This window comes from Talpa occidentalis, unplaced genomic scaffold (assembly GCF_014898055.3).
Source record: "Talpa occidentalis isolate TD23 unplaced genomic scaffold, MPIMG_talOcc4v2.1 talOcc4.9, whole genome shotgun sequence".
Classification (NCBI taxonomy): Eukaryota; Metazoa; Chordata; class Mammalia; order Eulipotyphla; family Talpidae; genus Talpa; species Talpa occidentalis.
The window spans coordinates 77,084,266-77,111,945 of record NW_023605305.1 but is presented as its reverse complement, the minus strand read 5'-3'; the positions used below and the strand labels follow the sequence as shown (position 1 = coordinate 77,111,945).

Here is a 27,680-nt window from a genome sequence, read left to right as displayed (position 1 = left end):
GGAAGCCGCCCGGGGATCGGCGGGCGCCCGCCCTTCCTAGAAGCCCTCCACCCCGCCTTCCGCCCTCAGGCCGCCTCCTGGGCGGAGAGAAGCTGCGCCTCCCGAACGGCCTCCCCCAGCCCCCAGCCCCGCGTCTCCGGAGGGGGCCGGCCCTCGCGGGGGAGGACAGAAGCGCGGAGGGAGGTGCTTCCGGGACAGAGGGCGGGCAAGATGGCGGCGCCCATGGAACTATTCTGCTGGTCAGGGGGCTGGGGGCTCCCGTCAGTCGATCTGGACAGCCTGGCGGTGCTGGTGAGGGGTGGCGCCGGCGCCCTCTGCCGCGCCCTGGAGGATTGGGGAGGGGGCCGAATTAGCCGATTATCCATATTTTGCCAGGCCGCTTCAGCACGGATGCAGTGAGGGAAACCGAGGCAATCAAGGAGTGTGACTGACCGGCATGGGCGCAGTGTCCCATGCCATGGCAGCCTAGGCTTTGCGCAGGAGTAGAAAGAGATGTGATGGGGGCCTCAGGAGACGGGTTTTAGTCCTCGTTTATCCTTTTACTGGCTTTGTGACCTTGGGGTGATCCCTTCTCATCTCTAGGCGCTATTTCTTCACCCGGGGTTTACTAAGGCTGGACAATCTCAAGGTTCTGTGGCTTGGTGTTCCTGTCTTTTCTTTAGCCTCCCTTTCCTCCTCTTCACTAAACAGTATTTATTGAGCTTTTTGTTTATTGAACCAAAAGGCTTATAGCCTGGCTCCGTAGAAAGAGCTTCAGAGTCAGCCAGACTAGCTCTCACTCACTTCTTCATTTAATAAACATATGTTAGGCCTCTTCCAAATACCAAAGATCGGCATGCAAAGATGAATGACTTGGTCCCTCCCCCAGACTTGTTTACAGAAAGGCAGGCATGTAGGCAAATAAATGTAATGAAATGTTGAGATGCTAAGGTATATGCAGGAACAATCCACAGAAAGAAAGAAGGCCATGGTCAATGCTTCCAAGAAAAGGGATGCACTGGTTAGGAAAAACAAGAGAAAGAGGGAAGGATTTTCCTGGTGGACTTGAAGTCACGGAGAGGTCCGTGACCTCTCTGGGCCCTGAGTTGCCCGTTGTATAATGGGAACAGTAATGTACACCTTTTTGTGTGTGAGGCAAGTACTAAGCATAAAGCATAGCACAAAGGTTTTCAACAAATGTCTGGCTAGGTCCTCAGCCTCTCTGTCTTTTGCTTCTTTCTCTGCAGACCTATGCCAGATTTACTGGTGCCCCACTCAAGGTACACAAGATTGCCAACCCCTGGCGGAGCCCTTCAGGTACCCAGTGTTCACGGGGCATGAGGAAGGGAGTGTACTAGGGGAGGAGCAGGAGACAGATGGGAATATGGTACAAATATGTACAGCTCTGTAACTGAGGACCTGGTGGGCATGCTTCTTTCTCTGTCAGGAACTCTGCCTGCTCTTCGAACCAGACATGGAGAAGTCATCTCACTACCACACAAGATCATCACCCAACTTCGAAAAGAGGTAAGTAGCTTGGGGTGGGGGAAGTCAGTGAAAAGGTCAGTCAGTTCAATACAACACACATTTATTGAGCACCAAATATATGCCAAGTTAGGTGCAGGGGACCCAGAGCTTCAAGGGCCACAAAATCAGGTGGAAGAGACACGCACATTGTTGCTTGTGAGGTGGTAAACAGCAAGCTAAGGGTTAAGCTGGGGTGCCATGGGAGGCATGGTGCCTTCTCCCTGCTGAGTGGGCAGGGAGAGCTGAATAGGCAGATGACACATGGAAGGGAAAGGGAAATAAGAGAGCAGTTGCCTCAGATTAGGCCCTTAAACAGACTTCTCAGGAGAGGGACTTCTAGGGGCCATGTTCCTTTTTTTAAGGGGTCAAGTCTGGCTGGTTATGGGGCTCAGGATGGAGGCCTTCAGCCAGGGTAGGGAAAGTTTTACAAGCAGAATGAGGCCTAGACTGTTCTTCACTCTGTCCTTGACCATGTGGCTGTGTAGGTAAGTTGTTTAACCTCTCAGAGCTGTCAACTCCATATTTGTTATAACCAAGGGGCTTAGCGAGGATGCTTCCTGAGGGTTCTTCTATCTTTCATGGTCTGGTTCCAAAATGGAACACATTATCAGAAGTGGGATCCTCTTCATTTCTACTTCCCCGAAGATGAAGAAGGTGGGAACTAATAGCAGCTTGAGAGGCACAGAGAGGGATCCTGGTAAAAGCCATTGTTCCTGACAGGACTGGGCCAGGGCCCAGTTTCCTTATTTGTGAACACAGCTTTTCCAGTTTTCAAAGGGTTTTCTCCTAACACTGCCATGCTAAGAGAAAAGAGATCACTGCCCCCATTCTGCAGAAGAGAAACTGAGTCTTAGAGAGACTTAAGGATCATGCTGAGAGGTTATTTGGGGTCAAAGCTCACTCAGGATGTGGAAAGGAGTTCAGAGGAGCAGGCACTGGAGCCTATAAAGGTGTGGTAGGCTGGTTGGAATGTATGTGTGGTGGTGGCACCTGGGCTACGGAATGAAATAGAAGAGCCAAGAGCTGCATAGTGAGAGAACAAGCCAGGGGCCTGGAGCTGGAGCTTGAGGATGGTATCCTCCTCAAGCCAGGAGCTTGAGGATGGTATCCCTGAGGTATGGTTGATGCCCCACCTGAGTCTGTGTTCCACTCTGCTAGCTTTGTGGTGCCTGGATCAGGGAAGTTATGCTAGAAAGTTGCCGTCAGCAGGCATGTTGCCAGCTTTCTGTGGAAACTCTGGGAGCTGCTCCTAGTTTGCGGCTGGGCCTTCCTTCCTCCCCCACCATGGATGTGGGACCTTCACGACCAGCAGGCTCCAAGGCCCAGGCTTTCCGCCAACAGCAACAGGCTACTGGCTGGGCCCCGGTGAGGGGCCTCAGCAGGAAAAGCTCCTTGTGCTCCTATACTGCTCTCAGGCCAGTGAGGGTGGCACCAGACAAGAGGCCTCCCTCCCTAGGGAAGCACCCAAGCATCCACCTCATGGACATTTCCTCCACAGAAGTATAATGCCGATTATGATCTGTCAGCCCGGCAAGGGGCAGACACCTTGGCCTTCATGTCTCTGTTAGAGGAGAAGCTGCTCCCGGTGCTGGTGAGTATGTCCAGACCACCCAGCCTTTGTGGCCAGTGTGGGAGGGGACCAGGCAGACCCCCTACCATATGCTAACTCAGAGCAGCATGGGGATGAGAAGCCCACCCTGTGTCAGGCAGGTATGCTGGTTCAGGCCTGCTTCTTCCCTCTAACCCCACCCCCATATCCAGATACATACTTTCTGGATAGACGCTAAGAACTATGTGGAAGTGACCCGGAAGTGGTATGCAGAGGCTATGCCCTTTCCTCTCAACTTCTTCCTGCCTGGCCGCATGCAGCGGCAGTACATGGAGCGACTGCAGCTGCTGTGCGGGGAGCAAAGGCCTGAGAATGAGGAAGAGCTAGAGAAGGAGGTACCTCTGGGGCAGGGGCTTTCGCATGAGGGGAGCCCCAAGGGTAAAGCGGGAATGGAATGCCTAGAAGGGGAGGCACTGTTCTCACAGCCTCGAGCCTACCTGTGTCCTCCCTCTAGCTATACCAAGAGGCTCGTGAGTGCCTGACCCTTCTCTCTCAGCGTCTGGGCTCTCAGAAATTCTTCTTTGGAGATGCGTGAGTCTGAATCCAGGGGTATAACAGGTGGCTTGAAAGGAGATACAGGTTGAGATACAGCTGCAGGGGCTGTGGTGGGCTCAGGCTCTGAACAAGAGGGTCCTGGGACAGACACTGGGTCGGGTGACAGTGGGGCTATGTGTGGGGCTGGAGCCTTTACAGGAGGGTGGGAGGGCTGCCAGGCACAGGAGGGGCCTTGTAGGCTGCAGGGCACTCAATGTGCCCTTTATGCAGACCTGGGATAGAGTCCCATTCAGAGCCAGGCTGGCGCCACCAAAACTGCGTGTCCTCGCCTCCCCTGCTGCCCAGAGCCCACCTCCTAGGACCGACTCTTCCTCCCATTCCATCTTTACCCTCCTGCCCCAGCTGCCCTCCATCCCACCCTTCTCTCTCGCTCCAGCCCTGCCTCCCTGGACGCCTTTGTCTTTAGCTACTTGGCCCTGCTGCTGCAAGCCAAGCTGCCCAGTGGGAAACTGCAGGCCCACCTGCGGGGGCTGCACAACCTCTGTGCCTACTGCACCCACATCCTCAGCCTCTACTTCCCCTGGGATGGAGGTAAGAGGCAGATGGGCGGTGGTGGGCACCAGCCCTGGGGAGAGTGGACAGGGATCAAGGAACTAGCCCCTGGCCCACCTTCCTTGCTTGTCCCTCAGCTGAGGTGCCACCTCCACGCCAGACACCAGCAGGCCCAGAGGCTGAAGAGGAGCCATACCGGCGCCGGAACCAGATCCTCTCTGTGCTAGCAGGGCTGGTAGCCATGGTGGGCTATGCCTTGCTCAGCGGCATTGTCTCTATCCAGCGGGCAACACCAGCCCGGGCCCCAGGCACACGCTCCCTGGGCATGGCTGAGGAGGATGAAGAGGAATGATTTGTCCTCATGCCCCCAGGACTGATTTTTCTACTGTCATGCATTCCAGCGGTCCCTGTCTCCCCATTGTTGGTACACCCAGAAATGGGTTGCCATTCCTAAAATAAACCTGCTCACTCCGACTGGGATCAGACCGCCACTCTTTTAAAGGGCCACCATCTTTCTCCTAGCTTGTGCCACGGAGGCCATCTGGGTACCTAAGCCTACCCATGGTGCTAAGCGTCTTCAGCTGCCTGTGCCCTGATGCTGACATTGCTCCTGCCTAGTCCAATTCTGCATCTCCAGGAAAGACAAAGAGTCCCATTTTGGGTCCAGCTTTTCTAGTCTCTTTCCTCACCCCTCCCCATCTTGTGTTTGTACAGACAGTGAGCTCACTCTGGGCCTGCGCCCAGTTTCCACAGGCACATAGCACACACTCACACAAGCATGCGGGTGGGGGGCCATTGGGGCTTCCAGATCTTTTCTCTAGAGGCCTCAGCCCCTGGCACCAGCTAGGGGGGGAGAGTGAGTCACCCTAACCACTGCCCGGGGCTTACGTCACTTTAGCCCTCCCCGGCCCTGCTGTGCCCCCTTTAGCCACAGACAGCATGTGAGCTGACTCTGTGCCTTTAATGCCCACGCAGAGCCCGGGGGCCTGCTTAGTATCTGCTCCATCACTGGCACTGGCGTCGCCACAGGTAGGTGTGAATGGAGTAGCCAGGTGAGATGGTCTCCAGGAAGCCCAGGGCAGGATCCTCGATGGTGAGAGGCACATCCTTAGAGGAGCTAGGGGGAGGAGGGGGTAGCTGAGTGTGACTCTGCCAAGCCCCCCTCCCGCCTGCAGCCCAGGTCCCAAGTCTGCCACTGCTCACCGGTTCAACACGACCACGACTGCAGAGCCATCGGGATGCATCAGTGCCACTGTCTCCAAGTCATTCTTCTCACTGGCAGCCAGCCCCACTCTCTGGGAGCCCTCAGGAATGAACTTGCTGTAAGGGGAACCCGCATCGTCAGGGACCCCAGTCCTGAGTACAGTTCCTGTCAGTCCTTCACCTGAGAAGTCATCCTCTCCCTGAACCCTCGCCAAAGTTCTGGCCAAAGTTCTGCCTAAGTCTTCTGGCCTTGAGCGTGCTGCTGGCGTGCCCTGGCCCCGCTCCTCGTCCACCCAGCCCCCGCATCGGGCGTCAGGCCCTCTTTAGCCACATCGGGCATCCGTGTCTCTGATACCATCCAGTCACTTCCTGCCTGGATGGTGCTGCAAGCCGGATGGGCGTGCCTCAGCAGATTCCCACCCTAAACATCTTCCTGCTTCTTCCTGTGGGTGATAGAAGCTCAGTGCAGGAGACGCTAGGCCTGGTGCAGGGTGGGGGACGCCTGCTCTCCACCTACCTGAAGTGGCCAAGGTGATAGAACATGGGCTGTTTGTAGAACGTGTCCTTGGCGATGTCCACAATGATGGGGCTGTCGACAAAGTTGCGAACCCAATTGGGCCCGCCTTCGGGGTTCAGGGCGAGGTTCCAGTCAGTCCAGCCGACCACGTGGTAGAGAAGATTCTAGAATAAGAACAGGGTAGAGATGTGCCCCACACTGGAGTCCCCAGAGAACACAAGGGACGCATGAGGGACACAGGAACTATGATGGCTCAGCCCTGTGAGGGGTAATCTGTACCCCTAGTATTGAAGGAAAGGAGAGGGAGTGTATGAAGATCAGAGGCATCACAAGAAATGTGATGTAAAATGTGATATAAAATGAGAAATGGAGGCAGGTGTAACTGCCTGAGACCCAAGCATTTGGAAAAAGGGTGATGGGATATGCGGATTTAGGAAGGGGAGCAAGATAGGGAATCATGATATCCTGAAATTTGGCCCAAAGAGCAAGTAAGCTGGGCAAAAGTTATAGAGGAAGGCCTTTCGTTAGTCTGCCAGACCGGAAGGGGTGTGAGGTGGTGTTTTGTGGCAGGAGAGAGGGGCGGCTCACCGTAATGATGCTGTGGCTGTACTGCATCCCTCGGTCCCAGGAGCCTAGCCGCACACTCTGCTCCCAGAACTTGGAACCCACACAGGCCTCTGAGGCAAAGAGCATGGTGTTGGGAAACAGGCGGTGTGTCTCCCCCAGGGTGGCTTTTGCTGGAGCCAGAAAGTCCAGGTACCAATGTACAGCGATGCCATGAACGTACTTAGCTGCCTCTGGGTCTGCCAGCACCTACACCGGGAAAGGAAAGGACCACTGGGGAATGGAAGCCACTGAACCAGCCCTGCGCAGAAGCTTCTGGAAGAGGCACTAGGGCACCTAAGAAGTGGGTGGTGGGATGAATACAGCTAGAGGGAGGAAGTTAAAGTGATACATGGGGATCCGCGAGGTCCTGGAGTTCCAGAAGAGGTCACAGCACCCTCAATACCTCAGAGGGGCTACCTTAGCACCTGGCCTCCAGGAATTGAGAGGTGGGGTAGGGATGTTACTCAATTTGGGAGCCAGTTATTTGGATACTGGATTTTTGGGTCACTAAGGTATTCATGGAGGTTCTGGGCCTTACCACCTGGGCCCAGTGGGGCAGCAGTAAGCGCTGGTCATCCAGCATGAGCAGAAGGACATCGCGGTGTGTACTATTGGCGAGGGTGGGACCCAAGTCACGGGCGATGAAGTCTCGCTGGTGTTCAGGGGTGAAGCCCAGACACTGGAAGGGGTACCCGCTGAATAGCCCTGCAGATGGCTCATTCTCGGCTGTCACTGCCCAGAACTTTAACTTGTGCTCAGCATAGGCATCCAGGAACCTGGCAGGGGAAAGGGTGTGAGTGACTATGACCAAGGCCCTGGAGCTGGGTGCAGCCCTCCCCCCAAGCTCTCTGCTAGAGGCAGCTCTGACCACCCAGCCAGCACTTGAGAAACAGGAGGCTCTAGTCTGAAAGACTCAGAAGGGAATGAAGTGAGCTGGCAAGAGCAGATCTGGAGAGAGATCGAAGGTTGGGACAGACTGGGGTATCCAAGCAGGGAGGCTGGTCCACATCCCACAGCCTTGCTGTTCCCTTACTTGACAAAGTATCTGGCCCAGGTCTGGTGGTAGCGATCCCCCGGCTGACCCTTGAGTGTCCCCTTCCCATTCACTGCTCCATTGGTCTTGAGCCAAGTGGGTGATGTCCAGGGACTGGCAAAGAGTGAGATGGGGCGTCGGGCCAGCTGCAGGGCTTGGTGAATCAGGGGTATCTAGAGACAAAGGTAGTGAGGAGAGACACCCAGAGTTGGAACATAGACAGACTGGCCCAACCAGTGTGTCAGGCCTGGCCATCAGCCCCCGCCCTCCCACCCCCAGGACACAGCAGAGGGGCAGGTTCTATGTCTCTGCAGACTGCTGTAGCCCAAGGCATCTCAGCCCCAAGGGGTCAATGCCACCAGGGCTGGAGGCAGCCAGAGTGCCCACCTTGAGCTTAACATCTTCATCTGGGAGGCTGAAGTATTGCAACTGGAAGTCGTCAGGGGTGTCAGCATAGGTGTAGGTGCGGATGGAGAAATCACAGCTGGCCATGGGCACCCGCATGATATTGTATTCAATTCCTGCAGAAAAAGGTGACCAGTGTATGGGGTCAGAATCAAGAGGAGCATGTGGGGCCTGGCCTACTGCTAGCCCTTCAAAACATGTCTGAATCAGGACCAAAGGGAACTGGGCTCTGGGGTTGGGGCCTGTGGAGCCAGGCAGCTGGGTGAAGCACAGGCCCTTCTGAGCCTGAGAGTCCCTAAGCACCTAGCAGATGATGGGTAGGGCAATCTTACCTCACTGGACAGGACCCAAACGTCAGGGTGGGTGAAAGACCAAGGCAAATGAAAGGTTAAGGAAAAGTGTGAGTTGCACTATGTCATGCCCCCCTCCTCCTTACCTTCTTCAGAGAAGTATGACCTGAGTAGCAAATCCCGGGCAGGGGGTGACAGGCCAAGGATGTTGAGAGCAGCAGCATCTGTCATGGCCCCTCCAAATCCCTTCACTTTCTGGAATTTCTGATCTGGCTGCAGGGTCAGTAGCAGCCCTGAGGACACCCACAGGGAATAAAGGATGTCAGTGCACAGGGGAAAGACTGTGGTAGTCACTGGCATGATTAACTCCAGAAGGATCCCAGCCCGGTTCAGGGGTGAGGGGCGGAGTGGTTACCTGTGCCTGCGCGATTGGCCTGGAAGCTCCCCACGCTCAGTTCCATCCGGCGCCCACTGCGTGTACTCTCATAGCGGCTGAAGGTGCCAAGGGCAGGCAGGGTCAGGGGGTCCAGGGAGTCACAGTATGTGGCATTGCAGACACAGACCACAGAACTGTAGCCAAAGCTCTTAGGGCTGCAGGGGCGGGCGCCTGAGAGGGAGGGAGCACAGCAGAGGCAAGGGCTGAAGGATGAGGCCAGGGTGAAAAGACACACGGAAGGAAGAGACTAAACCCGGTTTCAAAACTCCACTTGCTATACCCCCATCAGTCTCTGGCATCAGTCTCTCCAAAGGGTTTATTGAGCACCAACTGAAGCCCCCCACCAGTATGCCAGAAAGTCTCCAAAGGGCCATAAGGCAGAAGGGAGCCTCCTCCTCCTCCACATACTCACCAGATATCCCCGACACTGCCTGGAGCAGAAGCAACCCTATGAGGCTGGTGGCCATGATGCCTCCCCTGCGCAGGGGCTTGTGACACTCCTGAGAACAGAATGAGGAGTGTTTGGAAGGCAAGCCCCTCCCCACCCCTCAGCCACACTCCTGGCAGAGCTCAGCTGCCTGTGGGTGCCTGAGGCCTAGTCTCCCACCTTTCTCAGGATGGGACAAGTCCACAGAGCTGGGTGCAGCCCTCCCTCCAAGCTCTCTGCTAGAGGCAGCTCTGACCACCCAGCCAGGAAATCTTCTCTATCCCTCTTCCTACCCATTTCTCCCTGGATCCATCCCTCCCTCCCTCCGTCTGTTCCTCCATCAAAGAGCCATGATGGCTAGGTCTGTCATTCATTGAATGCCGGAGCCTGGCTGGCCAGGATTCCAGAAGCAACATGGCAAGACCAGTTGGGAGTCATGGTCCACTCACCTCTTTGGGAGGATTTGAAAGCTCCATCTTCTCAGTGTCACCAGATGAGAAGACTGCAGGGTTCCCAGAGCCTTGGAGGGATAGAGGATCCACTAAATAAAAACAGGGATGCAGGTGCCTGCGGTAGCTATAGACACTGGGTTAGCCCTGCGGGTTAATTCCGGTGTAATGGAGTGGATCATGTGATAACTATGAGAGTCACATGACACAGGAAGTGAGGCAACTGCGACCATACTTGTAAAGGGCGACTAGCTTCCTCCAGGCTGTTGGTGATTATAGGCCCTGTGAAATTCTGAAAGGTATGTGTGGATGACAACTTTAGGAAGAATCTAGATTAAAATCTGAGTGGAGGATTCAGTAGAGGCTCCTGAAACCCAGGGAACAGGAAACACAGCAGGCATATGCTTTCTTAAGGAAAACATTTAAAGTAACGCTAATAAAATGATACTAATAAAAGGGGTTCACTGTGCAAAACCCTGAGGCCATGGAATGATTAACACATTTGCCTTATAGAGGCTCATGAGGCTGGAGAATCAAACACTCAAGCAGATATTTATAGATAAAGATGAAAACAGTTACAGTGTGCATGGAAGGCCCCTTCGTGGTGGCAAGGTGTGCAGAAGGCATCATCCACGAGAGGAGGGTGGTTATGAACCAGCTAGGAGGATGGGCCTTGGGCAGAGCGACAGATGTCATCTCTCTGAAGCGAGGGAGTCGTTAACATGATGGCTCTCGAGGCCTTGTTTCATCATCAGATGCAGATTTATCTGTGGAGAACAAAGTTAATGTTCTTCCTTTCTCACAGGACAGGGAGATTGTGTAGAGCAGTTCAGAAACTGGAAAGTGTTGTACTGAGCTATATCCTCAGTGGACCTGAGAGGGCGGTTTGTCCATGATGTTGCCTCACGCACCTCGCTCGTCACATATGATTTAGTGGGAGTGACACACACAATTAGGACCTGACCAACTCCAGTTCTTGGAGCCTATTTCCTCATGAGGCAACACCACAAGCTCACAGGGTCCTTACTGGAATGAGTGAGATAAGCACAGTATAGAAGGCACTAGGGAACCACTTGCTTGTTGTTTGTGTCTTTTTGGTTCTTTCATCGTCTCAGTGAAGTCTCTCCTGACATTCTCCAGGCAAAACTGGTTATTTCTTCATGCAACCACTTCAGTGTAATCTCAGTGAGAGAATTGGGTTTGATCATCCTGGCTCCACCATTTACCGGCAGTGTGACCTTCCATAAATTACTTAATCACTCCAGGCCTCTGTTTCTCATCTATAAAAGGGGAATGATAACTCCCACCTCCTAGAATTGTTGTGAGGTCCAAGTATCGTGATGTATATGTCTAGGACACTTGCTTGGCATCAACTATCGCAACAAGTTAAGTCTGTGTTTATGGAGGGAACTTGGAGTTCCTTAAAGGAAAGGCTTACTCATTCTACATAGATGGCCTGGCACAGAATGAGTAGGTGACAAATTGTTGAATTGAATCGAACCATCATTATCTGCCACATCCGGACTTCCTGTTTTTCCAGGAAATGTGCAGGGCTTGTTCTTGGGGAGGAGGGCAGGTGATATCTACCACCTTACTTCCCTCCAGTTTATTCATTCCACAAATATTTATTAAGCACATACTCTCTTTGCCCCTGTCTGCTGTCCTGGGTTCAGAGCCCCCCTCACTTTCCTAGTTCCCTCCACAGGCACAGACTATCTTATTGTTTTCATGCTTCAGTTTGTAAAATTTTTCCAGAAAGGACACATTTCCTCCTTCAAATTTCCCCCAGCATGTGATTTGCCCTGGAGGCTCTACTATAAGAAGGGCTGGTATTTGCTGAGAACTTGCTCTGTGAGACCGTGTGTGTGTGTGTGTGTGTGTGTGTTGCTTCATTTTGTTCTTACCAGCAGACACTATTATTTCCCCTATTTTAAAGATTTATTTTATTTAGTTATGCATACAAGAGCCGGGGTGTAGGCCAGAGTTGTGGCGGGGGTGGGGGGGTGGAGTCTGAGAGGATTCACCAGAGACAGAGTGAGGAGCAGAACAGGAGATTGACTGAAATACACTGCTGAGGGGAGCAGGGGTGAGACAGGAGAGGTCTGCTGCGCCATGTGGGTTAGCACTCTGGCCAGGGATCGAACTTGTGCTGCAGTGGCTGCCTATAGCTTGACAGTGCTGAGATTTAACCCTTCATGCCATCAGGGAGGCCCTTCCTCCATTTTATTTTATTTTTTAAGATTTGTTTATTTATGCATATAAGAGCTGGAGTACAGGCCAGAGATGTGGGGGGTGGGTGTGAGAGGATTCACCAGAGATAGAGTGGGGAACAGAACAGGCAGACTGACCAAAGTACACTGCTGAGAGGAGCAGCGGGCAAGTGAGGAGAGGTCTGCTGTGCCATGTGGGTAGCTTCCTGGCCGGCTGGGGATCGAACTCGTGCTGCAGAGGTTGCAGATAGCTTCATAGGTTGCGTCTTAACCCCTTGCGCCACCAGGGAGGCCCCCTTCCTCCATTTTAGACATGAGGAACCTAAGATTCTAAAATGGCATTAATTGTTCCATGACTACTCAGCAGCAGAGCCTGGATTCCTACCAAGGATCCTGCGACACACGTCACGGATTTATTGAGCGCATCCGTGTGCCAAATGCTATGCTTGGTGCTGGTTATTTTCCAAAGCTGCTGTATTGGTCTGCGTTGTTTGTTTTGTATTGTTTTAAGATTGTCCCTTGTTTTTATAGAGTGCTTTACCTGCTCAAGATGAAGCCCAGGGCCTCCCTGGTGGCACAAGGGGTTAAGATGCAGCACTATGAAGATATCCGCAGCCACTGCAGCACGAGTTCAATTCCCGGCCAGGGAGCTGACCCACATGGTGTAGCAGACCTCTCCTGACTTGCCCACTGCTCCCCTCAGCAGTGTATTTTAGTAGATCTGCCTGTTCTGTTCCCCACTCTGTCTCTGCTGAATCCTCTCACCCACACACCTCTGGCCTGTACCCTAATTCTTGTATGCATAAATAAATAAATCTTTTTAAAAAAAAATGAAGCCCAAGTTGACTTCTGAAGTGAAGGCTACATGGGAACATTTCTGTGTTGTGTTCTCCAAAGGCATTGGTCAGGGGACACTGTGTCAACAATGAAACAAAATCCAGAACTCCCAGGATAGGCAAAATGGTATGGTTTTCATTTGGAGATGTGTATCTCTGAAATTCACTCTATCATCCTGGGAGACCTCCTCAACCCAACAGCCTCAGCAGCACCTCCTTTTCAGAGCAAGTGTGTTCTAACATATCCTTTACTATTCTGAAATGAATATACAGATAAACTTACACACATCATATGACACCATAAATATAGTGGCCTTTTTTTTTAAAGATTTATTTTATTTATTTATACATATAGGATCTGGGGCATAGGCCAGAGCAGTGGTGGGGGAGGGGTGAGAGGATTCACCAGAGATGGAGCAGAACAGGCAGAGGATCTACTGAAATACACTGCTGAGGGGAACACCGGGCGAGACAGGAGAGGTCTGCTGCACCATGTGGGTTGCTAGCTGGCTGGGGATGGAGCTTGTGATGCAGTAGCTGCCAATAGCTTCATAATGTTGACACTTAAGCCCTTGTGCCACCAGGGAGGCCCAATATAGTGGCCTTAATTGGAATGGAAAGGAAAAATAATGAAACTATTTTTTATTTTCATTTATTTTTTTTTTAAAGATTTATTTATTTATTTATACAAGCACTGGGTACAGTCAGAAGCGCGGGAGGGTGAGAGAATTCACCAGAGCCAGAGCGGGGAGCAGAGCAGGCAGAAGGACCGAAGTACACTGCTGAGGGGAGCAGTGGGCACAGCAGGAGAGGTCTGCGCACCATGTGGGACCCTCCCTCAGTGGTCGGGGAGCAGCCGGGAATCGAACCAGCACTGCAGAGGCTGCAGGCAGCTTCGCAACCCAGCGCTCAACCGCTGCGCCACCAAAGAGGCCCTATTTTCATTTATTTTTAAAGATTATATTTATTTATACATACAAGAGCTGGGGTGTAGGCCAGATGTGGGGGTGGGGTGAGAGGATTCACCAGAGACAGAGTGGGAAGCAGAACAGATGGATCTACTGAAATATGCTGCTGAGGGGAGCAGTGGGCGAGACAGGAGAGGTCTGCTGTGCCATATGGGCTGCTGGCCAGGGATAGAATTCATGCTGCAGTGGCTGTGGATAGCTTGATAGTGCTGAGACTAACCCCTGCGCCCCCATGGAGGCCCAGACCTTGCACTAATTTAAATGGAATAAATTAAGGTCTGGTAGATGTAAAATTAGCCCATGAATTAATAAATAATTTCAATAAGTGATTTACAGCATATGTCATTTTTAGAATACGTAATTATCGTGCTGTGAAACAAAATAAATGATAAATTGAAATGTTTAAACGTAATCTATGAGTAAGATTCAGTGCATTCCACATGTCTCCACAAATTTAATATTTGATTCTAAGTCTTGGCAATTCAATATGGAAAAGGACAGTCTTTAACAAATGGTGCTGAGACAACTGGATGACCACATGCCAAAAGATACATTTACCTTAGTCTATGACCAAAACTAAAGCAAAGTGGGTTATGATCTTAACTGTCAGAGCTAAAACTATAGAAATCCTGGAAGAAGGCATAGAATTGAATCTTTGTGAACATGGGTTGGATGATGGTCTCTTATTCTTTATATATTTTTTTAGGCTGCAATAAACATTTATCATCTCATATAGCTTCTGTGGTTCGGGAATTCAGAAGTGGCTTGACTGGATGGGTCAGATTTGAGGTTTCCATGAGATTGTAGCCTAGACTGTAGCAGTCATCAGCTTGACTGGGCTGAGCCTCTGCTTCCAAGACAAGACACTAACTAATACAGATAGTGAACAGAATCTGACTGTTGGCAGGAGGCCTTTTAGTTCCTCACCACGCCACCTTATCTATAGTGCTGCTTGAGTAATCTCACAACATGGCAGCTGGATTCCTCCAGAGTGAGATTCCTCCAGATACGAGAGATCAAGGCAGAGCCAGTGTCCTAGCCTCAGAAGTCACATATTGTCATATCTACAATATCCTATGGTGATACAGTTGGTGAAGGAATACACAGAGGTGTCAACACTGGCCACTTGGGGCCAGCTAGTAGACAACCTACCACACTGTCTGCTGGCCCCCAATATGTCATGTTGCTCCTAGATATAAATACTGTTACCCTCTCCTAAGTCTCCAAAAAGTTCATCTTATAACAGAATCTCAACATTATGCAACAGTATCTTACATATGACTCCAAAACACAAGTGACAGAAGAAAACAAAGAGAAACTTAATTTTATCAAAACAAAAAATGTTGGGTCTCCCTGTGCACAGGGGTTAAAGTCTCAGCACTATCAAGCTATCCGCAGCCACTGCACCATGAGTTTAATCCCCACCCAAGGAGCTGAACCACATGGCACAGCAAACCTCATCTGTCTCATCAGCTGCTCTCCTTAGCAGTGTATTTCAGTGAATTGCCTGTTCTGCTCCCCACCCTGTCTCTGGTGAATCCATTCACCCCCGCACCTCTGGTCTGCATCCCAGCTCTTGTATGCATGAATAAAAAAAAAAAATCTTTAAAAAACAATGGACAGGGCCTCCCTGGTGGCGCAAGGGGTTAAGCACTGCACTATGAAGCAAATCACAGCCTCAGCAGCACGAGTTTGATCCCCGGCCAGCCAGGAAGCAACCCACATGGCGAGGCAGACTTTTCCTGTCTTGCCTGCTGCTCCCCTCAGCAGTGTATACAGTCCTTCTGCCTGTTCTGTTCCCCACTCTGTCTCTGGTGAATCCTTTTACCTCTCCGTATCTCTGGCCTGTACCCCAGCTCTTGTATGCATAAATAAATAAATCCTTAAAAAAAAAACAACAGGGCCGGGCCTGCCTGGTGGCGCAGCGGTTAAGCACTGGGTTGCGAAGCTGCCCGCAGCCTCTGCAGTGCCTGTTCGATCCCCGGCCACCGGGCGAGGGTCCCACATGGCATGCAGACCTCTCCTGCCACCCGCTGCTCCCCTCAGCAGTGTACTTCGGTCCTTCTGCCTGCTCTGCTCTCCGCTCTGGCTCTGGTGAATTCTCTCACCCTCCCACGCTTCTGACTGTACCCAGTGCTTGTATAAATAAATAAATAAATCTTTAAAAAAAAAAAAAAAAGACCGGGCCTCCCCGGTGGCGCAGCGGTTGAGCGCTGGGTTGCGAAGCTGCCTGCAGCCTCTGCAGCCGGTTCAATCCCCGGCTGCTCCCCGGCCACCAGAGGAGGGTCCCACATGGTGCGCAGACCTCTCCTGCCGCCCGCTGCTCCCCTCAGCAGTGTCCTTCGGTCCTTCTGCCTGCTCTGCTCCCCGCTCTGGCTCTGGTGAATTCTCTCACCCTCCCGCGCTTCTGACTGTACCCAGTGCATGTATAAACCAAACAAACAAACAAATAATAAATAAATAAATAAGACATGCCTCTAGAAAATTAAAAAAAAAAAAAAAAAAAAAGACCAACAATAGCAAGTGTTGGCAGGGATGCATGGTAACCCAAATGCTCGCTCATGTTACTGGTGGTAATGTAAAATGATGCAGTCATTTTGGAGAACCACTGGGAAGTTCCTCAACATGTTAAACAAAGAGTTAACATATGGGGCCCCCCTGATGGCACAAGGGGTTAAGTACCGCACTATGAAGCAATCCCCAGCCTCTGAAGCACGAATTCTATCCCTGGCAGGCCAGGGAGCCACCCACATGGCTCAGGAGACTTCTCCTATCTTGCCTGCTGCTCCCCTCAGCAGTGTACTTCGGTCCTTCTGCCTGTTCTGCTCCCTGATCTGTCTCTGGTGAATCCTCTCACCCTCCCGCACATTTGGACTGTACCCCAGATCTTCTAAGCAAAAATAAATAAAAATAAATCTTTAAAAAAAAAAAAAAGACTTAACATATGACCCAGCAGTTCCACTTCTTTTTTTTTTTCCCACTTTATTTTAAGATTTATTTATTTATTTATACAAGCACTGGGTACAGGCCAGATGCACGGGAAGGTGAGAGGATCCACCAGAGACAGAGTGGGGAACAGAACAGGCAGACCGACGAAATATACTGCTGAGGGGAGCTGCCGGCAAGACAGGAGAGGTCTGCTGCGCCATGTGGGATTCTCACCGGCCAGCTGGGATCGAACCCGCGCTGCAGAGGCTGTGGATAGCTTCACAGTGTGGCGCTCAACCGCCTTTGCCACCAGGGAGGCCCCAGCAATTCTACTTCTAAGTGTCTACTTAACAGAAATGAAAACCTATATCCACAGACTTGCACATGAATGTTTATACCAGCATTATAACTGGAAACAACCTAAATGCCCATTAATTGGTAATTGAATAAACAAATTGTAGTATTTTCAGCCAGTAAAACTGCTTTGCTAATTCCATTAAGATCGGGAACAAGACAAGGATGTCCACTCTCACCACTGCTTTTCAATATAATACCGGAAGTCCTAGCCAGAGCAATAAGACAAGAGAAAGACATCCAAGGAATCCAAATAGGAAAAGAAGAAGTCAAACTATCACTATTTGCAGATGATATGATAATATACATAGAGAACCCTAAAAACTCCACAGAAAAACTAATTCAACTCATCAATCAGTTCAGTAAAGTGGCAGGATACAAAATCAACACGCGAAAGTCAGTAGCCTTCCTATACACAAACAATAAATCTGAAGAAGAAGAAATAATAAAAACCATCCCTTTTATTATTGAAACAAAAAAAATCAAATATTTGGGAATAAATCTAACAAAAGAGGTAAAGGACCTATACAAAGAAAACTATAAAACACTGTTAAAAGAAATAGAAGAAGACACAAAGAAATGGAAAGACATCCCCTGCTCATGGATTGGAAGAATAAACATTATTAAAATGGCCATCCTGGGCCTCCCCGGTGGCGCAGCGGTTGAGCGCTGGGTTGCGAAGCTGCCCGCGGCCTCTGGGGCGCCAGTTTGATCCCCGGCTGCTCCCCGGCCACCGGAGGAGGGTCCCACATGGCGCGCAGACCTCTCCTGCCGCCCGCTGCTCCCCTCAGCAGTGTACTTTGGTCCGTCTGCCTGCTCTGCTCCCCGCTCTGGCTCTGGTGAATTCTCTCACCCTCCCGCGCTTCTGACTGTACCCAGTGCATGTATAAACAAAACAAATAAATAAATAAATAAAACATGCCTCTATAAAATGGCCATCCTACCAAAAGCAATATACAGATTCAATGTTATTCCAATCAAAATCTCAATGTCATTCTTCAAAGAAATAGAACAATTATTGATGAAATTCATATGGAATCACAAAAACCCCGAATAGCCAAAGCTCTCCTGAAAAAAAGAAGGGAATGGAGGCATCACACTCCCAGACTTCAAACTATACTACAAAGCCATAATCATCAAAACTGTATGGTATTGGAACAAGAACAGACATACAGACCAATGGAATCGAATAGAAAATCCAGAAATAAACCCACAGATTTATGGTCAACTAATCTTTGACAAAGGAGCAAAGACTATGCATTGGAGCAAAGAAAGTTTGTTCAATAAATGGTGCTGGGAAAACTGGGTCACTACATGCAAAAGAATGAAGCTTGACCACTACCTCACACCATACACAAAAATCAACTCAAAATGGATTAAAGAACTAGACATAAGACCTGAAACCATAAAATACATAGAAGGAAATATAGGCGAAACACTACGTGATTTGCACATCAAAGACATCTTTACAGACACATCACCCAAAGCAGTGATAGTGAAGGCAAAGATAAACAGCTGGGACTACATCAAATTAAAGAGCTTCTGCACAGCAAAAGAGACAATAACAAAAACAAAGAGAAACCCCACCAACTGGGAGAACATTTTTGCACACAACACTAATGATAAAGGACTGATCACAAAAATCTGCAAAGAGCTGATGAGACTCAGCAACAACAAAGAAAATAATCCAATCAAAAAATGGGCAGAAGAGCTAAAAAGAAACTTCTCTGAAGAGGAAATGCAAATGGCCAACAGGCATATGAAAAAATGTTCAACATCACTTGTAATCAGGGAAATGCAAATCAAAACTACCATGAGATACCATCTTACACCAGTGAGAATGGCACATATTAAAAAAACTAGCAACAACAAATGTTGGCAAGGGTGTGGAGAAAAAGGAACTCTTCTGCACTGTTGGTGGGAGTGCAAACTGGTCCAACCACTATGGAGAGCTGTGTGGAGATTTCTGGACCTACTAAACATAGAGCTTCCATATGATCCAGCAATTCCACTTCTAGGTTTTACCCAAAGGACACAGAAACATCAATTCCAAAGAGCACCTGCACCCCTATGTTTATAGCAGCACTATTTACAATAGCTAAGCTTTGGAAACAGCCCAAATGCCCAAAAATAGATGACTGGATCAAGAAGATGTGGTACATATATACCATGGAATATTACTCAGCATTCAAAAAAGATAAACACATGCACTTTGCAGCAACATGGATGGCACTGGAAGGGATCATGCTCAGCGAAATAAGCCAGAAAGAAAAAGAAAAATACCGGATGGTCTCACTCATAGCAGGAATCTAGAAAACTTAAATAAGGGACCAGGAAAATGAATAACTATAAGAAAGTGAAAATCAAAATCAACAAAAAACTATGAACCAGAGACACTTTTTGGGGTGTGGGGGGCAGGAGGGGAGGGATTGGGGTCAGAATGGGGGGGCTGCAATTGTATGGGGAATATAAAAATAAAATTTATTATTTAAAAAAAAAGATTCCACATCAAATCATTCAAAGTATCTCAGGAAAAGCATATGCTTTTAAGCTTGATAATTTTTTCAACTTTGTAGAATAAAATCAATTAAAAAACTCAAAAAAAAAACTGCTTTGCTAGTATTAAAAGTGGGAAGTACAAGTACAGCAATAAAAAACAACAAAATATCGACGCATAGGATGACATGAATAAACCTTAAAAACATGCCAAGTGAAAGAACCAAACACAAAAGACCACACACTGTATGAATCAACGTGTATGAAATTCTAGAACAGGCAAATCTATAAAGAGAGAAAATAAGGGCCTCCCCTGGTGGCACAGCGGTTGAGCGCTGGGCTGCAAAGCTGCTGGTTCAATCTCCGGGCACAGGTGAGGGTCCCACATGGTGCGCAGACCTCTCCTGCCGCGTCTGCTGCTCTCCTCAGCAGTGCACTTCATCGGTCTGCCTGTTCTGTTCCCCGCTCTAGCTCTGGTGAATTCTCTCACCCTCCTGCACTTTGGACTGTACCTAGTGTTTGTATAAATAAATAAATAAATCTTTAAAAAAAAAAATAAAATAAAATAAAGAGAGAAAATAAAACAGAGCTTGCCTGGAGCCAGGTTGGGTATGGGGAATTACTGTTGCACAATTCAGTAAATCTACTAGAATTCATTGAATTGTACACTGAATTAAACTAGTAAAAATTTTTATTTCATATTTGCAGTTGGTTGATTGGCTTTTGCAGGAACTGCACTACTGCATTGGAATTCTTTTCAACTAAATATATTACATATTGGAAACACTCTAATACACTGAGTAGACAGATGCAACAGTTTTTTTTTTGTTTGTTTGTTTTTGTTTTTTTAAAGATTTATTTATTTATTTATGCAAGCATTGGGTACAGTCAGAAGCGAGGGAGGGTGAGAGAATTCACCAGCGTCAGAGCGGAGAGCAGGCAGACTGACGAAGTACACTGCTGAGGGGAGCAGCGGGCGGCAGGCGAGGTCTGTCGCATCATGTGGGACCCTTGCCTGGCAGCCGGGGATCGAACCGGCGCTGCAGAGGCTGCGGGCAGCTTCGCAACCCAGTGCTCAACCGCTGCGTCACCGGGGAGGCCCGACAGATGCAATAGTTTTAAGACAAGATATTTTATATAAACTTCCTTCTCCATAATCATCTTTCCCTAAATTATTAGACTTACCCCCCCAAAAAAATTCTTAAATCTTTTCTGCATTATTATAAAGTCCTGTGGTTTATATTTAATTTTATATTTGTATATGTTGTTGATCGAGACATTCATAAGTGAAGTGGAAGAAGACAATTTTCCATGTCTAGGGCTGTCCCGCACCTTATAGAACCACTACCTCTCAGGTCCTCCACCACTGTATCCTCCAAGTGTCTCCCATTCATAGTCCCCACTTAAGACGCAAGTTTCCAAAATGCCCTCTAGGGGGCAACTGAGAACCAGAACCCTAGGGGAGTTTCTTCAAATAGGGATGTGGCCACTAAGGACAAATGAGTTGGCCATGAGTGTGTTCCTCAGTCCCCTTTGCACAGCACTTTTAAAAGACTTAGCCAAGGGATGACAACTGGGGAAAACAAAAATAGTTTGGCTGACCCAGCACAGGCCTTCTGATCCCACTTCAGCCAGTTCTGTGCCAGGCTGTAGGCTTAGCTCTGGGAGCAACTCCAGCTTGGAGACTGGCAAATACCATGTCATATTCTCTTCTGTTCTTTAGGCCTCAAAACAATCCCCAAGGAAGACACCCCCTCTAATCCCACTGTCAATCTCCATGGGCTAGTCAGATACCCTCTCATTCTATGCACAGCAGATTGGGGACTCAAAATATACTAGAGGAATGAATGAATAAATTTTATGACGGGGCTGTCCTGGTGGCGCAGGGGTTAAGTCTCAGCAAGATCAAGCTATCGCCAGCCACATGCCTCTGGCCTGTACTCCATTTCTTGTATGCGTAAATAAATAAATCTTTAAAAAAAAAAAGATTTATCTACTTATGCATACAAGAGCTGGGGTGCAGGTCAGAGATGCAGGGCGGTGAGAGGATTCACCAGAGACAGAGTGGGGAGCAGAACAGACAGACTGACTGAAATACACTGCTGAGGGGAGCAGTGGGTGAGACAGGAGAGGCCTGCTGCGCCATGTGGGTCAGCTCCCTGGCCAGGGATCGAATGTGTATTGCAGTGACTGAGGATTGCTTCATAGTGCTGTGTCTCAACCCCTTGTGCCACCAGGGAGGTCCAGCATCCCCTTTAAAAGGAACAAATATGGGGCCTCCCCGGTGGCACAGTGGGTTGAGCACTGCGCTGTGAAGCTGTCCACAGCCTCTGCAGCGCAGGTTCGATTCCTGGCCGGCTAGGGAGAAACCCACATGGCGTGGCAGACCTCTCCCGTCTCGCCCACTGCTCCCCTCAGCAGTGTCTTCGGTCCATCTGCCTGTTCTGCTCCCCGCTCTCTCTGGTGAAGTCTCTCACCATCCTGCACCTCTGACCTGTACCCCAGTTTTGTATAAATAAATAAATCTTGGGCCTCCCCGGTGGCACAGCGGTTGAGCTCTGGGTTGCGAAGCTGCCCGCAGCCTCTGCAGCACTGGTTCGCTGCAGCACTGGTTCGATTCCCGGCTGCTCCCTGACCACCAGGGGAGGGTCCCGCATGGCGCGCAGACCTCTCCTGCAGCCCGCTGCTCCCCTCAGCAGTGTACTTCTGCCCTTCTGCCTGTCCTGCTCCCCGCTCTGGCTCTGGTGAATTCTCTCACCTCCCATGCTTCTGACTGTACCCAGTGCTTGTATAAATAAATAAATAAATACATAAATAAAATCTTTTTAATAAATAAATAAAATCTTTAAACAAACAAACAAATAAATAAATCTTAAAAAAAAAAAAAAAGGAACAAGTATGGGCCTCCCTGGTGGCACAGGGGTTAAAGTCTCAGTGCTATCTGATTGGGAAAAAATCTTTGCACTCCACCATTCAACTGAAAAGGGACTGATCACAAAGATATACAAAGAACTCACAGGACTCAACAAAAACAAAATAAACAATCCAGTCAAGAAATGGGCAGAAGAATTCAAAAGACATTTCTCCAAAGAGGAAATGCAAATGGCCAACAGGCATATGAAAAAAATGTTCAACATTCCTTATCATCAGGGAAATGCAAATGAAAACCACACTGGGAGACCACCTTACACCAGTAAGAATGGCACTTATCAAAAAAACAAGCAACAACAAATGTTGGCAAGGATGTGGTGAAAAAGGAACTCTCCTACATTGCTGGTGGGAGTGCAAACTGGTCCAACTGTAACAGGGTGGTCCCCAGGAAAGGGTGAGGTTCCCTGCCCCACCCAAGGGAGGGTGGAGCTGAGCAGGAAGAGGAGAAGCTGCAGAAGAGACTGAGTGAGGAAGGAGCAGGATGGAGCCAGGAGACCTGGAGGAGGCGCATGGAGCCTAGAGACACGTAAAGAAACTGTGCTTGGGGGCCTCCCCGGTGGCGCAGCGGTTGAGCGCTGGGTTGCGAGGCTGCCCGCTGCCTCTGCGGCGCCGGTTCGATTCCCGGCTGCTCCCCGGCCACCGGAGGAGGGTCCCACATGGCGTGCAGACCTCTCCTGCCGCCCGCTGCTCCCCTCAGCAGTGTACCTCAGTCCCTCTGCCTGTTCTTCTCCCCGCTCTGGCTCTGGTGAATTCTCTCACCCTCCCGTGCTTCTGACTGTACCCAGTGCATGTACAAACAAAACAAACGAACAAACAAATAAATAAATAAAAACATGCCTCTATAAAAAAAAAGAAAAAAAAAAAAAAGAAACTGTGCTTGTCTTTTGGTCGTGGACTGGATGACACAGATGTGGGTGAGACCTGTGGGGAGGTGACAATGGCAGCTTTTGTCTTGATTTTGATTTTGCTCTTTTCCTTCCGGGCTTGTCTGGTTGTTTCTGGCCCTTTTCTGTGGGTCCCCACTGGAAGATGCTTTAGACTTGTGGCAGGCTTTGGGGCCTTGCTCTGGGCCAGTCCCATTTGGATGGACTTTTACCCACGAGGGGATGGGTAACTTTGGGTGCTTCATTTAGAAACTAGATTCTTTGCCTTACCTGTATTGTTTTCTAATTAAAGTTCCTTCCCATTAAAGTCTCATATGTTTTGTGTTGATGCGGCGGATGGCAGAACCCATTTAGAATAGGCAGGTTTGCGGGGCTTGGGCTGCCCCTCTCCCTGCCCTATAACACAACCACTGTGGAAAGCTGTCTGGAGGTTCCTCAATCTACTAAAAATGGAGCTACCATACGATCTGGCAATTCCACTCCTAGGGATCTACCCAAAGGACACAAAAACAGTGATTCAAAATCTGTACACCTGCACACCTATATTTATTGCAGCACTATTTACAACAGGTAAAACCTGGAAACAACCCAAAAATAGATGACTGGATCAAGAAGATGTGGCATATATACACAATGGAATATTATTCAGCAATCAAAAAAGATAAACTCATGCCATTCGCAGCAATGTGGATGGAGCTAGAAGGAATTATGCTCAGTGAAATAAGCCAGAAGGAAAAAGAAAAATATCAAATGGTTTCACTTGTAACAGGAATATAGGGGAACCAAATAAGACATCAGTGTAAAAAAAATAATAATAACAGTACAAAACACAACAAAGCCAAAACAGACAATTATAAACCAGAGACATACTGTAGGGGAGGAGGAGGAAGAGGGGTGAGAGGGAGGGAAGGAGGGAGGAGCACAGGGGACTGTGGTGATGGTGCACGGGTGCCTTGGGGAAGGAAATTCTAAGGAGACTCAATCTGTGGGGGTGGGGGAAAGCAAATATTGTCTAAAAAATTATAAAAAAAATGATAAATGTTAAAATTAAAAAAAAAAAGTCTCAGTGCTATCAAGCTATCACCAGCCACTGCAGCACAAGTTCACTCCCTGGCCAAGGAAGTGACCCACATGGCGCAGCAGACCTCTCCCGTCTCACCCTGCTGCTCCCCTCAACAATGTATTTCAGTAGATCTGTCTGTTTTACTCCCCACTCTGTCTTTGGTGAATCCTCTTACCACCCCCCACCCCCCCACCCCCGCCACCTCTGGCCTACACCCCGTTCTTGTATGCATAAATAAATAAACAGCTGCAGAGAAAATGTCATGGTTTCTATTTTCCTGAAACCTCAAAGCTCCTTACTCAGAGGCAAGCCCAGAATCAATGCCTAGTGTCTGCTGACTAAATGAATGGGTTAAACTACTGACCACACCCCACCACCCAAAGCCCATCTTGCCAGTGCTTCAGAAGACTGTCCTTGATGTGGTTTGCCTAAGATGATAAAGTCCTTGGCTTTGTGGAGCTTATGTTCTATTAGGGAGGCAGACAAAAAAAAAAACAACAAAACACACAAAAAACAATTGCACAACTGTCACAACTGTGAATAAGAATAAAGTGAAGGGAAAGGAAGTGCTGTAGAGAATGAGGGAGATAGTGGTGAGAAGTCTGGAGAGGAAGGTTGAAACCAGATTCTGTAAGGCCTTGGAGGAGGCTGAATTTTGTTCTGGAATGGAAATTCACTGGAGGATTTGATGCAGGGATGTGACAAGGCTAGATTTTTAAAAGACCACTTAGATTGCTGTGTAGAAATCAGAATGTAGGGACTCCCTGGTGGCACAAGGGATTAAGCACAGCACTGTGAAGCTATCCACAGCTTCGGCAGCACCATTTCCATCCCGGGCTGTCCAGGGAGCTACCAACATGGCGCAGCAGACCTTGCCTGTTTTGGCTGCTGTTCCCCTCAGCAGTGTATTTCAGTCAGTCTGCTTGTTCTGTTCCGCACTCTGTCTCTGAATCCTCTCACCCCCCCCCACACCTCTGGCCTGTACCCCAGCTCTTGTTGCATAAATAAATAAATCTTTAAAACAGCCACAGAGACAAGTGGATCCTTGCTGCCACAGTCTGGCCAATGATCATGATCTGCATCTTTTCTGTCTCGAATCCTGCACAGGGTCTTCCTCCAGTTTGCATTACTCTTCACTTCCATTTAGCCTAGTTAATGCCTATTCGCCATGCAGACCTCAGTTCAAAGGTCCCTTTCTCCACGAAAAGCAAGCCCTCCGTGTACACATAACCCTCCTGTAACAAGCTCATAGCCCTCACATCGCCTGTGTAGCTCTTCTCACTGTTGTAGTTATTTGTACAAATGGCTTAATGTGTTACAGCGCCCGGCGGCCTGTTAATTCTGCCTGCTGATCTGTCGGTGCGTAAGTCCAGCAGGGTCAGGACCATTGGGTCCTGGCTCCTCAGTTCAAAGCCAAGCCTCTGGCGCTGGGTGCGCGCTTGGTGAACGTCCGTCCTATGACTGAAGGATGCATGAATACACGGCCCTTCTGCCGCTCCACCCCTCAAGAAAGCGAGTGAAGAGGAGTGGAAGATTTTTTTTTTTTTTAAAGGTTTTTTTTTTTTTTTTAATAGAGGCATGTTTTATTTATTTATTTATTTGTTTGTTCGTACATGCACTGGGTACAGTCAGAAGCGCGGGAGGGTGAGAGAATTCACCAAGGCCCGAGCGGGGAGAAGAGCAGGCAGAAGGACCGAAGGACACTGCTGAGGGGAGCAGCGGGCAGCAGGAGAGGTCTGCGCGCCATGTGGGACCCTCCTCCGGTGGCCAGGAACAGCCGGAATCGAACCGGCGCCGCAGAGGCAGCGGGCAGCCTCGCAACCCAGCGCTCAACCGCTGCGCCACCGGGGACGCCCATGAGTGGAAGATTTTATCCCCTCTTCATTAGTATTATAAGATCAAGCCTTCAATAAAAAATAACTGACAGTGATAGGTGAAGCGCAAACGCAAGGGAGGGAAAGAGTTAAGATCCAAACAGTGCCACATCCATGACGCCTACCGTGGGCGAAGCGAAACAGCAGCCCCAACCGGAGGCGAGGGGAAATCCCACTGCAGCCCGCGCGCCGGGGAGGCGGGGCCCGCCGGAGCCCTCGCCGGAGGGAGGCCGCAGCCCCTGCGTGCGCCCGCCGCCCCCCCCCCGGGGCGGGGCGGGGCCGGGGCGGGGCCGGGGGCGGGACGCAGTGCTCCTCCGCCCGTCTTATTGGTCTTCCTGGTGACCGACTGCTCTCGCGGACCAGTCGTCGCCCAGAGGCGGCGCTGGCGCGTGCGGGGACGAGCGGCGGTGAATTGGGAGGAGGGCGGGAGGAGAGGAGCACGCATGCGCCTGGAGGTTAACCAGCAGGCGCTTAGTCCGGGGAGTGCGGAAGTGGAAAAAAGCGGGGAGAGATCGAATTCCCGTTAAGAGTCCAGCCCACCGGAGCAGAGCAATATTCTCGAGCTTCCTCCTTTGGGAGCCTCGGGATGGGGAACATTCAGTGCCCAGAAACTGCCCTTTTGGGAACGCCAGTCTTCACCCCCCACCTCATCTTGTCGTCCTGGCCTCTCCCCAACCCTCCCTGAGGTTGGGTTGTTATGATGGTGAATTATTCAAGAAGCCTTGCAGCCAGACGCCATCTCTGGGCTGGGCCCCTCACTCCCCTGGAGGGCACCATGTTGTCCCCACAACCATAGGACCCCAAAACTGTTTGCAAGACCCCACTCTGCCACTTTAGTAACTTGGTCAGTTCGTTGAGGACCTACTAAGTGTTAGGTGCAGTGCAATGTGCCAAGTCCCAGCTCTCAGCAGGGACTACAAGGACAAACATATAAACAAGTAAATTTAGGTAGCAGTAACAGCTCAAACTGCTTGGTGGTGTAATATAATGATGCAGGGTGGGGGTGTCGGTGCTCACTGAGAGGACGAGAGTGGAGCTAAGACCTGTATTAGGCAAAGGCAACAGCCACAGGGCAGACTACCCATGCTTGGCTCAGGAGAGGTACAGGCCTCCCTGGTGGCACAGGGGTTAAAGTCAGTGCTATCAAGCTATTGCCAGCCACTGCAGCACCAGTACCATTCCCGCCCAGGGAGCTGACCCACATGGTGCAGCAGACCTCTCCTGTCTTGCCTGCTGCTCCCCTCAGCAGTGTATTTCAGTGGATCTGCCTGTTCTGCTACCCACTCTGTCTCTGGTGAATACTCTCCGCCCCCCCCACCTCTCTCTCACACACACATACACACACACACACATGACATCTGGCCTATACTCTGATTCTTGTATCCATAAAGAATGTTAAAAATAAATAAAAAAAAAAAGAGGTGAGGCCTCCCTTGTGCAAGGGGTAAAGGCGCAGCACTATGAAGCTATCAGCAGCCACTGCAGCATGAGTTCGACTCCCCACTAGGGAGGTAGCCCACATGGTGCGGCAGACGTCTCCTGTCTCACCCGCTGCTCCCCTCAGCAGTGTATTTCAGTAGATCTTCCTGTTCTACTCCCTACTCTGTC

The 27,680-nt window shown here is 49.8% G+C and overlaps 2 protein-coding genes across 6 annotated transcripts; one reads left to right on the top strand and one right to left on the bottom strand.

The window, feature by feature from the left end:
• Nucleotides 1–166: 166 nt before the first annotated feature.
• Nucleotides 167–4,681, top strand: MTX1 (metaxin 1). The gene is made up of 8 exons (XM_037501271.2): nt 167–291; nt 1,227–1,296; nt 1,427–1,506; nt 3,005–3,097; nt 3,268–3,450; nt 3,570–3,646; nt 4,077–4,201; nt 4,300–4,681. The coding sequence occupies exons 1-8, from the start codon at nt 211–213 to the stop codon at nt 4,512–4,514; spliced, it is 924 nt and encodes a 307-aa protein (XP_037357168.1). The 5' UTR covers nt 167–210; the 3' UTR covers nt 4,515–4,681.
• Nucleotides 1,507–26,279, bottom strand: GBA1 (glucosylceramidase beta 1). 5 transcript variants are annotated; one of them, XM_054691841.1, is made up of 13 exons: nt 26,198–26,279; nt 10,108–10,295; nt 9,529–9,820; nt 9,065–9,152; nt 8,632–8,823; nt 8,363–8,509; nt 7,909–8,042; nt 7,522–7,694; nt 7,027–7,264; nt 6,471–6,695; nt 5,883–6,046; nt 5,366–5,482; nt 1,507–5,279 (listed from the first exon to the last, which is right to left on the bottom strand). In XM_054691841.1, exons 3-13 carry the CDS (start codon nt 9,553–9,555, stop codon nt 5,168–5,170), a joined length of 1,617 nt encoding a protein of 538 aa, XP_054547816.1. In that variant the 5' UTR covers nt 9,556–9,820; nt 10,108–10,295; nt 26,198–26,279; the 3' UTR covers nt 1,507–5,167. The 5 variants fall into 5 exon arrangements, with proteins under 5 accessions (XP_054547816.1, XP_037357163.1, XP_037357165.1 ...); XM_037501266.2 differs by having other exon boundaries at nt 9,529–9,620; XM_037501268.2 differs by having other exon boundaries at nt 9,529–9,599.
• Nucleotides 26,280–27,680: the final 1,401 nt, after the last annotated feature.